The sequence below is a fragment of the Chenopodium album genome, chromosome 8, assembly GCF_948465745.1.
Source record: "Chenopodium album chromosome 8, dcCheAlbu1.1, whole genome shotgun sequence".
In the NCBI taxonomy this organism is placed as follows: Eukaryota; Viridiplantae; Streptophyta; class Magnoliopsida; order Caryophyllales; family Amaranthaceae; genus Chenopodium; species Chenopodium album.
In genome coordinates, this window is record NC_137841.1 from 51,701,062 (window position 1) to 51,716,754 (window position 15,693).

The 15,693-nt window shown below is 44.5% G+C and overlaps 2 protein-coding genes across 2 annotated transcripts; both read right to left on the reverse strand.

Annotated features, from left to right (window-relative positions):
• Positions 1–11,543: 11,543 nt before the first annotated feature.
• On the reverse strand, positions 11,544–12,023 carry LOC145643028 (uncharacterized). The gene has a single exon (XM_081694192.1). It carries the CDS (start codon positions 12,021–12,023, stop codon positions 11,544–11,546), a length of 480 nt encoding a protein of 159 aa, XP_081550318.1.
• A 475-nt stretch (positions 12,024–12,498) lies between these two features.
• LOC145643029 (uncharacterized) lies at positions 12,499–15,300 on the reverse strand. Its single transcript, XM_081694193.1, has one exon. It carries the CDS (start codon positions 15,298–15,300, stop codon positions 12,499–12,501), a length of 2,802 nt encoding a protein of 933 aa, XP_081550319.1.
• Positions 15,301–15,693: the final 393 nt, after the last annotated feature.

Consider the following 15,693-nt stretch of genomic DNA (forward strand, 5'->3'; position numbering starts at 1 on the left):
TCGATGACCATCGAACTTAGCAACAAACTAGAACTGAGAATCTCGGAAGACCTTAAAGGACTTCATGAGAATGCTTGATCAAGAATACTCAAAAGGACTTTACAAGTGCCTTAAAAGAGAATTCATTACTCACAAAACATTAAAATTGTTGGAGTAAGATCAACATAATAAAAGGGCTTTGAAAGCGCCTTAAAACTCAGTGTTTGATGCAATTGCCCCGTATAGGTATAGAATTCATCAAAGGCTTGGATTGAATCCTATAAATTTTCTATTAAGTTAGAAATAAACCTAAGACTTACAAGCATACTATTTACTATTAGATAGTAAAGAAATAATGTCTTGTAAGATAGCTACGACAAATCCAAATTCCGAATAATGGTTAAAGACCATGAAAATCCGAAATAGACTCCATGTTTGAAAATCATGTTTGAAACTTTAATAATTTGCATGAAAGATGAAAGACCCATCGATTGCAAATAAGTTTTCAAGGAGAAAACTAACAAATGTGGAAATGTATATGCATACATAGCTAGATTGGTTGTAAAGGATATAATTAATATCAAGGAGTTGATTTTAAAATCCCATTCACCAATCGGAATGCTCAAGTCTTTTCGTGATTGATCTAGCAAAATTGCACATATGAAATATGGCAAAATAGATACAAAAACCGCCTACCCAAAATAGGATTTTGGAAGTGACTATGGAATAGTCTAAGGGTTTTGTAAATCTAAATAATGCTAGATTTGAAAGCAAGCACATGGAATCCGTCATAGGATTAAAGGAAGCATTGCATGAAGGAATTGGAACGTGATTTCTCATAAAGTTAATAAGAGGATTGACTTATGGAGAAACATAGAAATTCTGATGAACAAGAAGTTTAGTGGGAGCAAAAGTAATGGTCCAACAAGAAGTTTACGAACTCTATTGTGAAACAACCATCAAATGCTAAATGTTTAGATTTGAAAGTATTTTCGACAATGGACCGAGCTAAAGACGATACTTAGTACATGTTGGGAATTAAGCTCTATGGTATAGACTTAATTAAATGTTTAAATGAGTAAAAGAAATTACCATGTTAAACATGAAAGATTTTGAAAGGCTTTCGACCCATATGTATGAAGCTAAGTAAATGTTTGACCTATGTATAAGCTAGGCTAAGTACTAAGTCAAACGAGAAAGACTCTAGTAGGAGACTTTCAACCACATCATATAGAGAACAATTTGGCAAGACTCAGTGTAACTGTATGAGCTAAATGTTACATGGATGGAATAAAATTGAGAATAATTCTAGAATTAAATCCATCATGTAAAGCTATGATATGGAATCGTCAGATGACTTAAATACTTAGAGCATGTGAAGTACGTATATAATACCAATCGACATTAATCTAAGTATTAGATCATTAGATTATAGTCAAGAACATCCAAAGAACTTTGATAAGTAGTTGGATGAGTTCTTGACGCATGGAAACAAATATAATTTGAGTTTTGATGTTGCAAGCACAAACCTTAACAAGGATTAGATCCTTAGCAAGGAAGCCATTTATAAGCACGAGGCAAGAAGTGTCGTGGCTTGAGAATGGTAACATGGATGTGCATCCATGTGTAATGTGCGGGAATTTAAGGAAAATTTCCATGCTCACAAGTGATTAGGGTATCCCAAATCGTTGTGAGTCGCATGGAGTGAAACCCAAGCAAGGCATCATCAGGGAGTCTACTAAAATATATGTTGAAAATATTGTTGCCTTAAAGGCAATAATAATGAAAGATGTTAAATGGAAAAGTTCGTTGTTGAACGTTGATGATTGTAGGTTGTCAAGTAGAAGGTCTCGAATCATAAAAATAAGTGGGAGCCATTGCTTGGACAATAAATCCTGAATCACATGTAATCCATTAACACTCTCAAAATTTTATCATCTTATTATGGAAATGGTGGATAATGAAGATGCTAAGGTTTGCAAAGTAATTATAACTAAACCTATGCAATAAGTGAACGACAACATTCATAATTGCATGAAAGAAATCAAGCATATCAAATATAAGTGTGATTTTTATGAATGTTTTATGAAGAGTACTACTCTTAAAACATTTGGGAAAAACCATTTATCATAAGATGAAACATTGTGAAGTTTCATAGTGGAATAAAATATTTCTAAATATTCCACAAAACTATTTAATTGTGGTTTAGAATTAAATAATGAGTCCATTCGATTTTAATAAATATTCAAAATAGGGTATCAAGTCAATGGTTTGGATAAAGAAACACCTATTAAGTGAACATTGAATATTTTAATCGAAAATTATCCCTAATCAAGGTCATATTTTGTGGACGATTGATGACCATCAGAGATTAGTGTGTAGTATGATTTATAGCACCGTTTCTTGTGCTATGAGGATATAAATCATTTGCACAGGTATTTGTTTAGAACCATACTGGATCGACCTATGAGGATACTTTAAGAGATTTAAAAAATCGTCATAAGTATTTTCTCATTATTACTATCGGAACTCTTTTCCTTTGACCATGAGTAGTGGGAGATCTCTTGTTTGAGTACTGGTCCGCTTTGGTATCCGCCAAACGTCTGCCGTAACTGGGGATTATAAAGACAGATATCAGGCGGGTGAGTCCTCTTAGTAAGAGAAGCTACATTACAAGACTGGAAATGTCCCCCTACTAACAATAGGGAACATGTCTTGTTGTTTACAAGGCCTCTCGAAGAGCGAGACTGTGAAAAATGCATGGTCGTGCTCAGATGAATTTTAGAAATCATCTGCTTATTGACAGTTAAACTCAGATTTCGAGAAACACTTCTGGACGTAACAGAGATGACGAGTAATCTTACTCTGTAGTTAATGAAGAGACATGAAGAGACATAGGATAAGGGCTATACACTAAATGCACACTTGTCCGGAAGGACAAGTGGGAGATTGAAATGAATGGTGTCCTTCGAACAAGTGTATTATTCTGATAGCGGGTTCAGAATTATTAGAAAGCTAATATATTCAGTAAGGTCAAGTGATCGGAATGCCTGGGTGGAGGCCGCTTCCGATCAGTAATATTAATATAATTAATATTACAGCTTAATCTTGACTGAACTGAACCCTTCGGGTCACACCCAAGCAAAATATACGAACCAACTCAACGAATTAATTCGGAATAAATTAATTCGTCGCCCGAGTGTTAAACATTTAGACGTCGGAAATTCGAGCTTGGGGCGTCGAAACCGAGCGTCGGAGAATCTCAAATGTCGAGCCAAAATTTAGGATTTGGCGAGACGGGAAAATGCATCAAGTAACAAGTAAAATCCTAGCCACGCGAAAGGCTAGGAATGCATGCCCAATAGGAGCATGCCACGTGTCAGCACACATGGCAAAACGCCATGTGGCCGCCACGTTGGCAGCCGCCAAGTGGCAGCAGCCACGTTGGAGCGTGCCACGTGGCAACGTGCCACGTGGCAGGGCCATGGTGGCGGCGCGCCACGGTGGCGATAGATGTGGCAATGGCTGTGGACCCAGGTTGATGGGTCATGGACACGGGCCAAAATAAAATGGGCCAACCGAACCCAACTTGGGGCTCAAGGTTGGGTGACACATGGTTAGTTCACATTGCATGTGAAATGCCTTGGGGACCAAGTGAGAAAGTGGTCCACACCTAACCATGTGACACTTGTTTCTTGTTCCTTTGTTTATTTAACTAAGGGTTGAATTCACCAATCTTTCCATGTGGGATCTTTTTTGTGAAAAGTCCCACATTGAGAGATGAGTGAAATTCACAAGGCATACTTCCTTATTAATAGTCATGGCATGGCTTGAGAATTCTTTGCTTGAGTGGGAGTTAAAAAGAGCATTCCATAATTTTTGGGAAAACTCTTAAACTCATATAACACTCGGGTTTGGTCGGACCTTGCTAACCCCAAGGTAGCGGACCTTAAAGTTGTGTTCGCCTTTTTGTGGGTGGATACCGTCGGAGGCGCGACGCTTGACGTGCTCGTAGCTTTCAATTAAGAGCCCCGGTTTTTGGGCGAAGCTCGCTTCGAGGGTAAGATTCGTTATCTTTTCTTTATGATTATTTATTTATGCTTTATGATTTTAATTATTGCGAGTGGTTCCTCGGGTCGGGGTTGTTTCCGCGGTGAGTCGGACTCACCAAACCCCAACAGGTTAAGTCAGTAAACTGTGTTTAGAGAGACAATTTGTAGAGAGAGAGTGTGTGGAGCAAGAATTAATTACCTCGCTAATCTGTGAAGATTAGCATTTATAGGAGAAAATTAACTAACTTGATTAGGGTTAGGATTAGGGTTTCTGGCCGTTTTGGGTCGTGTTAGGCCATGTTGGGCTATATTAGGGTTTCTCGGGATGCGTGCAGTGCATGATGATTGAATTTTCCTGTTTAGGGTTTAACTAAGGGCATTTTGGTAATTTATGTATTTAATGAACGTGGGACCACAGGGGGTCCAAACATTATCCCTACGACAAAGTCGTAAAGCGCACTCTGCGGTTTGGGAGTTTGTCGGAAAAATGTTGATCGAATAAAATCAATCGACCCGACATTTTTTTTTTTTGGTCGAGCTCCTGGTGATGCTCCTGGCAGGTAGCCTGGGCGTTGATGCTGCCTGGCAGGCAGCCTACGAATGCTTGGCGCTGATGCTGCTGGCATGCAGCTAGCTGCTGCTGGGCGCTGATGCTGCCTGGGACGCAGCTTGCTGGTGCTGATGCTGCCTGGCACGCAACTAGCTGCTGCTGGGCGCTGATGCTGCCTGGCACGCAACTTGCTGTTGTTGGGCGCTGATGCCTGGTAGCGTTGCTGCTGGGCGCTGCTGCCTGGTAGGCTTGTTGGGCGCTTATGCTTGGTAGGCTTGCCTGGCGCTGATGCCTGGTAGTGCTGCTGGGCACCATCATGCACCAGCAGCTGGGCGCTGATGCCTAGCATGCTTGTTGGGCGCTGATGCCTAGCATGCTTGCTGGGCACCAGCTCGCACCAGCACGGTGGGCGATTTTAACTTAGGCCACCCATGGTGGGCAATAATCTTCTTGTGCATTGTAACCTTTTATCTTTATGGGCGATAATTCAACCCTCGTCCAATGGCTTCGGACTTTTTTTATCACGTTTGCAAGGCTTTCCAACTTATAAAAGAGGTCATTTTGGCGCTCGGGGTGTCATGTGGGTGATGGAGTGTCTTGGGAACCATATATTATTTTTAAGACTGCTTAAAAATGACCCATCTCGTCACCCACGGGGAGCAATGTTGTCTGTTACTTAGTAAATTTTGACGAATACTTCGGGAGGCCATAACTTGGTCCCCGGGTGTCCGAATCGAGCAAACGTTTTTTTCAACTTATGTATTTTTTCGAGCTCTAGGCCTCTAGCATGGTGAAAATTCCATTTTTCTGATTACGGTCTCACTTTTAGGCCTACCTTGGAACGGTTCAAGCTTGGACCACCCCATAATGAGCCCCTATGACGGGCGATGATATAATTGATGCTTTCTAAGAGCCCCTTGGGTGGGCGATGATATAATTGATGCTATCTAAGAGCCCCTTGGGTGGGCAATGATATAATTGATGCTTTCTAAGAGCCCCTTGGGTGGGCGATGATATAATTGATGCTTTCTAAGAGCCCCTAGGGTGGGCAATGATAAGCATACATACTCTTCTGCATGAGTAACAAGTGTTTGTGACAACCTTCCCTTGCATGAGTAACAAGTGTCTGTGATATCCTTCCTTCGCATGAGTAACAAGTGTCCTTTGGCTCATTTTTCCAAGCAAATGTTTCTCTTTATATATCCACATAGACACATATTTCTCATTCACAATTTCATTCTCAAAAGATTTCTAGTGAGAGAAAGCAGTGATAAAATTTAGTGAGAGAAAGTGTTTGCAACACTGTTTGGCGGAAGGAAGCTTGTGCGCTCTTGTTCGGAGGTAGTCGAGGCGGTGATCGTGGTTTAGCATCAGCCGGAGCTTCATTTAGTTGTAAGACACTACACTTTAAAATACGCCTTTGTTCTTTTATGCTTTCTTTCTTTAATGGCATCATCGTCAAGTTCTTCTAGCATTAGACAACCATGGTGGGTTGAACAAGGTGAACCCGCCGTGGAAGTAGCACAAGATTGTTCTGCTACGTCCGGTATCCCTTATGCCGATGTGTTGCCGAATTTCCCTAGCGGGTCTCCGTACTCATCCTATGAGGAGGACTATGGTCCGGGTGAGGTGACTGTGGCCTTCTCGGAGGGAGATGGTTTATTTAATAGGCACCTTGTGAATGGTGTAGTTATAGTGATGGAGGATGCTGAAGGCCATGACAATGAAGAACGCAATTACCAGGGCAACGCGCAGCCACTTGGGGGAGGCATGCAAGCCTATGGGTTGAGGGCGGTGTTTCAAGAAAGAATCCGCCTAGGCTAAATCTCACGGTCCATGATTGAGCAATATGGTGTAACCGGCCAATACGTGGGGTATGCTCCTGAAGATGGAGACACTCCCACGACTCCACCTCCAGGGTGTACCGCTGTATATTGGGGTTTACTGAAGCAGGGGATGCGCTTTCCCCTTCACCCTTTTGTTAGGACTTTGTTGCGGGAGTACAACTTAGCCATTTGCAATTTGACGCCTAACTCTTGGCTTAAAGTGTACTCTTTTTTGGTGGTTTGTACCATGATAAGGTACACTCCAACTTTAAGGCTTTGGAGAAACTTGTTCAAATTGATACCCTCTAAGGATTCAAATTTCGGTCATGGCTGGTGGGCCTTTCGCATCCGCAATGGCTACAAAGTGGTGCACGACCAACAATCAAACGTCAAAAACTGGCATGGCCATTTTATGTTTGTTTACTGTCATACTTGGGACATCCCATTGATCCCGAATTTAGGGGAACCCAATTTGAGTTTAAATTTCCACGTTCCACCCATGAACAGGATGGAAATGTAGTTTCCCTTTTGTTGGAAACTAAAGGTCTCGTGGTCAATGGCGACGCTGTTCAATTACCTATGAATTGGATACCCAACCGAGCCTTTCTAGAGGATGAAAAGAAGCTTTGTACAATTGTCCTTGGCTTCCGCTCAAAGGGTATGCTAGAAGGGGGGGTCTTCCACACGCATTATGATTATAGGTATCTTTGTGTTGTTATTCTAACTTCTTCCTAATTCTGTGCAGGATTCATGGATTCAGAAGCATTAAAAACTCGGAAAGCCCTTGCCCTACAAGCTGTTGCGGTGAGGAAGCTACTAAAGAACGGAACCCGGGAGATACCTCCCCGACCCTTGGTAAGCTATCTTTGTTGACTTTGAATGCATTTAATGGTTTGAATCTCACTAATCTGTCATTTTGTAGAGAACCCAGGGGAATGTTACCTCGGCTCCGATGGAGATACCAGGGCAAAGCTCTAGTACGACTCCTGAAGATTACCAAGCTCTGTCTTCAACAATGCTAGAAGGCAATGACCTGATGGTGCCATCTCCTCGACAGATGGTACCATCCCCTCAGCGTCTGCCAAGCCCCAAAAGGAGTAGGCGCAATGACGGGAGTGGCTCATCTAGTAGGGCCTCGTTTTGGGACCTCGATGGCTCGGGAAAACAGGCCCGTGCTGAGTCGGCTTTAGGTCACCTTTATTCGACTGTTGATGCGGATCACTTTAAAGGCTTGGATCACGAGGAAGAGTTTAGGATTATGCAGCAATCATGGGCTGAGGTTTGTGACCCTCTTTCTTCTTATTGTTACTGTTATTGTTGTGCCGTGATTAACATGCCTTATTCATTATCTTTAGTATTCGGTACGGGCCGCCGCGTTAGCACAGCGAGGGCTTATGGTCGCTGGCCTAGCTAAGGAAAATTATGCACTTGTACAAGAAGTCAATTCGCTTAAGGAGCAGGTTGCCAATCTATAGTCGCAACTCAAAGAGATGACGAACCTTAAGAAAACTGCTATCGCGAAGAAGTTCCGGCTTAGAAAAGAAAAGAATCAGGTCAAGGAACAGTTGAAGACAGTTCTAGAGGAGTTGGGGTCCGCAAAGGAAAAGTTGGCAAATATTGAGGAGCAGTTGAGGGCGGCTGGTGCTACTCAACAAGAGATGGCGAAGGCTTGGCTCCAAATAATAGACGGCCGGGCCTATATTGAAGAAGAGTGCGTCAAAGCTAACGAGTTAGGGCAAGAAACGGGAGTCCATCGCCTACAGGCTGCCTTTGAACTTGTTCACCCTGACCTTCAATTCGAGCCTCTCTATGGCAAGTACCAAGAAATCCTCAAGAGCGAGCTTGATGAGATGATGAAGAACTTTTCGCTCTGTGATGAGGGCTAAGGTAGTCAAGCCCAAGAGCATCAACCAACCATTGATCAATGCCCCTTGGGTGATCATCGATATCATGTGATGAAAAAGGGGGGGTCTAAAGATGATGCTTCCGAGGATGATGCTTCTAGCTCTCATTCTCATCATGCCTAGTTTCCTTTTTATTGCTTTTTCTTGCTCTTGTATCCTTTTATTTTCAAGTAGACTTGTATTTAAAGCTACTTCAATGAAGAAACAGATTGTTCTAGCTCACTTATGTTTACTTGTATTAATTATGTTTGATGCCCTTTGGTGCCCCTTGGGCTAATGAGCCCCTTGGATGGGAGATGATGTGTCTAATGCCCCTTAGGGCTCATGAGCCCCTTGGATGGGCAATGATGTGTTTAGTGTCTCGTGGGGTTAATGAGCCCTATGGATGGGCGGTAATGTGTATGACGCCCCTTTAGGGCTTATTAGCCCCTTGGATGGGCGGCAATGTGTTTAGTTCCCCAGGGGGTTAATGAGCCCTATGGATGGGCGGTAATGTGTCTAACGCCCCTTAGGGCTTATAAGCGCATCTCGGGCGTCCATCTCGCGTCGTTGTAAGCGCATCTCATCAATGAGTCATCTAGCATCCAAGTCTCTAACCCGATTTGCCGGTTCACCCTCCCTCCGGCGTCGGCTTGCGGTAGAGTGCCGGCTGGATTCTATGCAGACCGATGATATGACAGGCTGATCACAAGGAGATCGACGACGGTTTCCAGATCTACTAAGGGCTGACCTAGTAGTACCGATGGGTTGTGCCCTACGGCTTTGTCCTCCGCTTCGTCGGGGAACATTGTGGGGCTGTGCCCTTTGATTGTTCCGCGACGCTTGGCGTCCCTGGTCTTGCGGTGGCCGGTAAGAGGGACCAGCTTGATTGTTTTTCACAGCTTCGGTCAGTTGTCTGAGGGTGTCCTGGAGAGTTAAGTTGAACTGCTCGGTCAGCTTTTCTAGATCTTGCCTAGTCACAGGTTGTTAATTTCCTTGATCAACGGGTTGTTCAACCTCCATGTTGTCACCTTCATCTTCACGGTTTGATTGTGGGTTGTTCCGCGGCTGACGATGTAGGCGTGACTAGCCTTGAGTTTGATTCTGCCCACCAGCGTTTTAGGAAGGATCGGTTCGACTGGTGGTGACCATGACTTTTGTTTGACGAATCCCCACAGACGGCGCCAATTGTTTCTGCAAAAGAATTTCGGATCGAAGTTGAAAGGGAGCCTGCTCGTCTGGTCAAACCGAGTCCTGTAAAACAACGAAAGTCAACTGCCTCGGGGGGTGTTCCCGAGAAAGCCCCTCTGACGGTTAAGTCAGTAAACTGTGTTTACAGAGAGAATTTGTAGAGAGAGAGTGTGTGGAGCAAGAATTAATTACCTCGCTAATCTGTGAAGATTAGCATTTATATGAGAGGATTAACTAACTTGATTAGGGTTAGGATTAGGGTTTCTGGCCGTTTTGGGCCGTGTTAGGCCCTGTTGGGCTATATTAGGGTTTCTCGGGATGCGTGATGTGCATGATGATTGAATTTTCCTATTTAGGGTTTAACTAAGGGCATTTTGGTAATTTATGCATTTAATGAACGTGGGCCCATAGAGGGTCCAAACAGATTGACTATTAATGCAACATATAATTCTAAAATATTGTGATCACTTGATTAAACTTGTAGCTTAGTGGTAAAATGGAAACGAAAATTTCGAATGGAAAATATGAAGTTTGCTATTAATGGAAATTGATTACTATTGTGGCAACAAATGCACTTATTCTATTATCAAACGTCTTACAATGATGAAATGTTCACATAGCCTTTATATGTAGTACCCATGCCCCCGTTTCATCGTGTAAGCGTTGAAAATAAACTAAATTGAATACTGAAAAACATGAATTTAAACATAAAACCTTCAAGGTTCTCCGCGTTCCACGGTCGTTCTAAGGCTCTACCTTCGTGAGTTTCTAGGCGAAAGGTCCCTCTTGCAACTTGTTCTGTGACCTTATAGGGCCCTTCCCAATTGGACGATAACTTTCCTAGCACGGGCTTGCGGCCTGTGGCCTCTATATTGCGTAGCACCCAATCTCCTACTCCGATCTGCTTCTCCTTGACCCTCCTATTGAAGTTACGGGTCATTTTCTATTTTTGTGCGATTGATCTGAGTAGGGCGTTGCCTCTTATTTCTGGCAATAGATCTAAATCCATGCTTTTGTTTTCTTCATTCACCCTATAATCGTAGAATGTGATCCTGGGCGATGGAATCCCTATTTCGACTGGTAGCACAGCCTCGCTGCCATAAACAAGGGCGAACGGGGTTTGGCCCGTTGCATCTTTCGGAGTCGTTCTAGCTGACCATAGAACACCTGGTAGGTCATCAACCCATGACCCCTTGGCCCCTTCCAACATAGTTTGTAGGCCGTGGAGTATGATTTTGTTTGCAGCCTCAGCTAGGCCATTCACTTGAGGGTGAGTTACAATACTAAAGTTTGTGTGTATTCCAAATCTCTCGCAATACTCAACAGTCGGTCGACTATAGAATTGTCTCCTATTGTCTGACACGAGACTTCTAGGCACGCCAAACCTTGTGATGATGTTGCGCCATATGAACTTTTGAATTTGCTTATCAATGATTGAGGCTAGGGGTTCGGCCTCGATCCACTTAGTGAAGTAGTCTTTGGCGACCATGAGGAATCTTCTCTGCCCTGCAGCTGTTGGGAATGGTCCAAGCAAATCCATGCCCCACTTGTCAAATGGTAAGGTGGCGATGATTGTTTGTAGCGGGCTCGAGGGGAGCCTTTGCACATTGGCGAACTTCTGACACTTGTCGCACTTTTGTACTAATTTGGTCGCATCCTCCCTTAGGGTAGGCCAATAAAACCCTGCCCTTAGTGCTTTGCCTGCTATGCATCGAGCCCCTTGATGACTTCCACAAGCTCCTTGGTGTATTTCTCGTAGCACATAATCTCCATCTTCTGGGGTGATGCACTTGAGGAGGGGATGAGTGTACGACTTCTTGTATAGGTTTCCTTCGTGCCAAACGAACCATTCTTCTCGTTTCTTAATTGTGTCGGCCTCTTTAGGATCTTCTGGGAGTTTGTTGTCTCGCATGTAGTGCACTATTTGATCCATCAAAGTATCTGATTGGTCCTAGTAGTGAACTGCAGGCGCATTGATGCTTGGCTATTTTAGGACTTCCCATATTATAGAGCGAGGGCCGAGCCCCTGGGCAGAACTAGCCATTCGCACAAGGGCATCAGCCTATTGGTTATCTTCCCTTGGAAGATGCTTGATTTGAAATTCGGACAACGGCGAAGCAGTTTCTTTGACCTTGTTAAGATACATGCGCATGCTATCTTCCTTGGCTTCAAATTCCCCTTGGACATGGCTCACAATTAATTGGGAGTCAGAAAAGGCATGAACTGCCATGGCTCCCGCCACCTGGCATAACTTTAGCCCTAAGATGAGGGCTTCATATTCAGCCTTACTGTTTGAGGCGTTGAAGTCGAACTTGACTGCATACTCAAACTTCTCGCTGCTCGGTGACATGATTAAAATGTCAGCCCCGCTTCCTGCCTTGGAGGAGGAGCCTTCTACATATAACTGCCATGGTTTGGATCCATCATCATTAGGGCGATGAGTGCATTCGGCGATGAAGTCTGCTAGAGCTTGTGCTTTTATCGCCCTTCTAGGCTCATACTCAAGAACAAAATCTGCAACCTGGTCTGCCCAATCTGTCATTCTATTTGAGTGGTTTCTCTTCTATTGACTTCTTTATAGGATGGCTTGTCAAAACTTTTATGGGGTGAGACTAGAAGTATGGCTTCAGCTTTCGGCTTACCATGACTAGGGCTAACACAAACTTCTCAATTTGGGAATACTTTGACTCTGCTCCCCTGTAAGCATGGCTGACGAAATATACCGGGTTTTGTGATATATCCCTCTCGGCAACCAACACAGCACTAGACGAGTATCCTGATATAGCCAAATATAAGAACAATATCTCCTCTGGCAGAGGGGAAACCAACTTGGGAAGAGAGGCCAAGTGTTCTTTTAGCTTTTGGAAGGCGACTTCGGCTGCTGCGTCCCATTAGAACACTTTTCGCTTGAGTGTGTTGAAAAAGGATAAGCTTTTGTCTTCCGACTTTGAAAGAAACCTGCCCAAGGCGGCTATGCATCCGGTCAGCCTCTGCACCTCCTTTACACTTCTAGGGGTCTACATATCTAGGATGGCTCTGATTTTGTCGGGGTTAGCTTCAATGCCCCTCTCATCAACAAGGAAGCCAAGGCATTTGCCTCCCTTGACTCCAAACACACACTTTCTGGGATTTGACTTCATCCCATATTTTCTCAATGTCGCAAGCGTTTCGACCAAGTCTGTGACATGATCCTTCTCATGGCAACTCTTTACTATCATGTCATCAACGTAAGCTTCGACGTTTCTCCCTAATTGCCCTTCAAAGATTTTGTTGATGAACCTCTGGTATGTGGCTCTAGCATTTTTGAGGCCGAAAGGCATGGCCTTGTAACAATATACTCCTTGGTTATTGATGAACGCGGTATGTGGCTTGTCCTCTTCTGCCATGGGGATTTGATGATATCCCGCGTTTGCATCCATGAAGCTGAATAGAGCATGTCCAGCCGTTGAATCCACAAGCTTGTCTATCTTAGGGAGAGGATGGTCATCCTTGGGGCACGCCTTGTTTAAGTCAGTGAAGTTGACGCACATTCTCCATGCCCCTGAGGGTTTCTTGACCAACACAACATTTGCAAGCCAATCCGTATACTGGCATTCTTTAATGAACCCTGCTTCGAGTAGCTTCTTTACTTCTGCTGCAACCGCTGCGGTGCGCTCGGGGCCTTGATGCCTCAACTTTTGTTTAACATGCTTGTAGCCTGGCTTGATGTTCAAGCGATAAGTCATAATGGCAGGGTCTATGACGGGCATCTCGCCTACTGAGTAGGCAAAGATATCACGATGTGCCTTAAGCACATTGATTATTTGAGTGCGCAATGCAGCGTCGATATTTGTTCCGACCCGCACCGTTTCTCCTGCGATGCCAATGACTTCTTCCTTATCTTCTTCTATGGGCTGGGGTTTGTCTACCCCCCTAGATTCTTCAGTGAAAAGGACGAAGGGGTCGGTTACTTTGTTCTTCTTCGATGGTTCAACGGGTGCTTCGAATGTTCGCTTCAAGCTATTGACGTAGCATTCTCTAGCGGATCCTTGGTCTCCATATACTTTCCCAACTGTTCCATCTTTAAGCTCAAATTGCATGAGCAGCTGATAGACTGATATGGCTGCCTTTACCTTGTTCAATAACGGTCGTCCGAGTATGACATTGTAGGGCAAAGGTGTGTCCACCACCAAAAAGTGGTTAATTACCGATCTACCCTTCCCTTTGGGACCAAGTCGAACTGGTAAACGGATTGTCCCTTTGGGAAAGACGGACTGTCCCCCAAAGCCGATTAAGGGTCTGTCTACGGGTGTTAGATCTTCTTTGTTGTATTTCAAACACCTCAAGCAATCAAGGGTGATGAGGTCTGATGATGACCCGCTATCGACGAGCACTCGACTAACTCTGAAATTGGCAATTTTCATCTCAATGACCAAGGGGTCGTGGTGAGGGACTTGCAAAGGGCGTTCTAACTTTCCACCGAACGTCATGATAGGCGAAGAGGGCGTTGAAACGAGTGTGACCTTGAGCACTTGATGTTGCAAGGTTCGTAGGTTGTCTTTTGCTTTGTTCATCGATCCTCCGAGTGCTGAGCCACCGGCAATGACGGAGACATGTCTACCGGTATCGTCGCTGCGAGTATCTCTTGCCTTTTCCTTCTCCTTGTTCGAGCGGTCAAATTCTTTGAGGTATCTATTAAGTTTTCCTTTATCAGCAAGTTGATCAAGGGCTTTCTTTAACTCCCTACAATTCTTTGTGGTATGCCCACATTCGCGATGATACTCGCACCAGAGTCTCTTGTCCCTCTTCTCCTCGGGGGTCCGAACTACAGGAGGCCTTGGCAACATATTTTTCTCTTTAATGTCCAAATAGATTTCTCGACGATTACGGTTGTACCGAGGGTCGTTACCATGATCTATGATCAGGTTGGACCGTTTGGATGGTTGGCTCCTTGAAGGTTCATCCTCATGTTTCCTTTTTTTCTCTGATGGATTATTTTCACGGCTTGTGACACAAACTTCTAAGGCTTGTATATTCTTATGGGCCCGCTCTATGGCTTCAGTGAGGCTTGAAACCCCTGACTCGATCATTCTAAATTTGAAATCCGTGGAACTAAGCCCGGCCAAAAAGGCTGTTAGGGCTGTCTCATCTGGTAAGTTTTGAATTTTCAAAAATTCTTGATTGAACCTTCGTATGTAGTTCTGCAAGGTCTCTGTCTTCCCTTGTGTCATAGCCATCAGATTGACACTTGTTTTTTTTTGTCTTGCTGCGTGCTTGAAACGACTAACAAACACACGTTCCAAGTCTTGGTAGCTACGGATACTACCTTTAGGCACACACTTTTGGAACCACAACAAGGCTTGTCCCTTTAGAGTAGTGGGGAAATACTTACACCATGTGGCCTCGCAACTTGTTTGCACACTCATTTGCGCGGCATATGCAGCTAAGTGCTCATCAGGATCGGTAGTTCCAGCGAAAGGCTCTATGGTAGGCATCTTGACCTTGTCTACCTTTGGGGCATTCATTAGCTCCTGGCTCAATGGAGTTAGCGGCGTGGACAAATGTGATGGCAACCATAGTGGCTGCTCATCTTGGTCTCGAGTTCTTTCTTCTTCCCGAGGTCTATGGCTTGTATGACGAGATATGGAATCTCGCTCAGATCTGTCTTGCCTTGGAGGATCTTCTGATTCTCCTACATCCTCCCGACGAGAAGGTGATCGCTGATCAGGCGATCTCGGACTCCGGCTTTGCCTACGACTCCGTGCCCTATTCTCATCGTTATCACGTGCTTGGCGTTGCTCGATTATCCTACGTCTGTTAATGAGTTCTCGGGCGTCCATCTCGCGTCGTTGTAAGCGCATCTCATTAATGAGTCATCTAGCATCCGGGTCTCTAACCCGATTTGCCGGTTCACCCTCCCTCCAGCGTCGGCTTGCGGTAGAGTGCCGGCTGGATTCTATGCGGACCGATGATATGACAGGCTGATCACGAGGAGATCGACGACGGTTTCCAGATCTACTAAGGGCGGACCTAGTAGTACCGATGGGTTGTGCCCTACGGCTTTGTCCTCCGCTTCTTCGGGGAACATTGTGGGGCTGTGCCCTTTGATTGTTCCACGACGCTTGGCGTCCCTGGTCTTGCGGTGGCCGGTAAGAGGGACCAGCTTGGTTTTTTTTCACAGCTTCGGTCAGTTGTCTGAGGGTGTCCTGGAGAGTTGTGTTGAACTGCTCGGT

Bases quoted from the DNA above. Each gene is read 5' to 3' on its own strand.
- LOC145643028 (XM_081694192.1), bottom strand. From the start codon at position 12,023: ATGACAGATTGGGCAGACCAGGTTGCAGATTTTGTTCTTGAGTATGAG.
- LOC145643029 (XM_081694193.1), bottom strand. From the start codon at position 15,300: ATGGACGCCCGAGAACTCATTAACAGACGTAGGATAATCGAGCAACGC.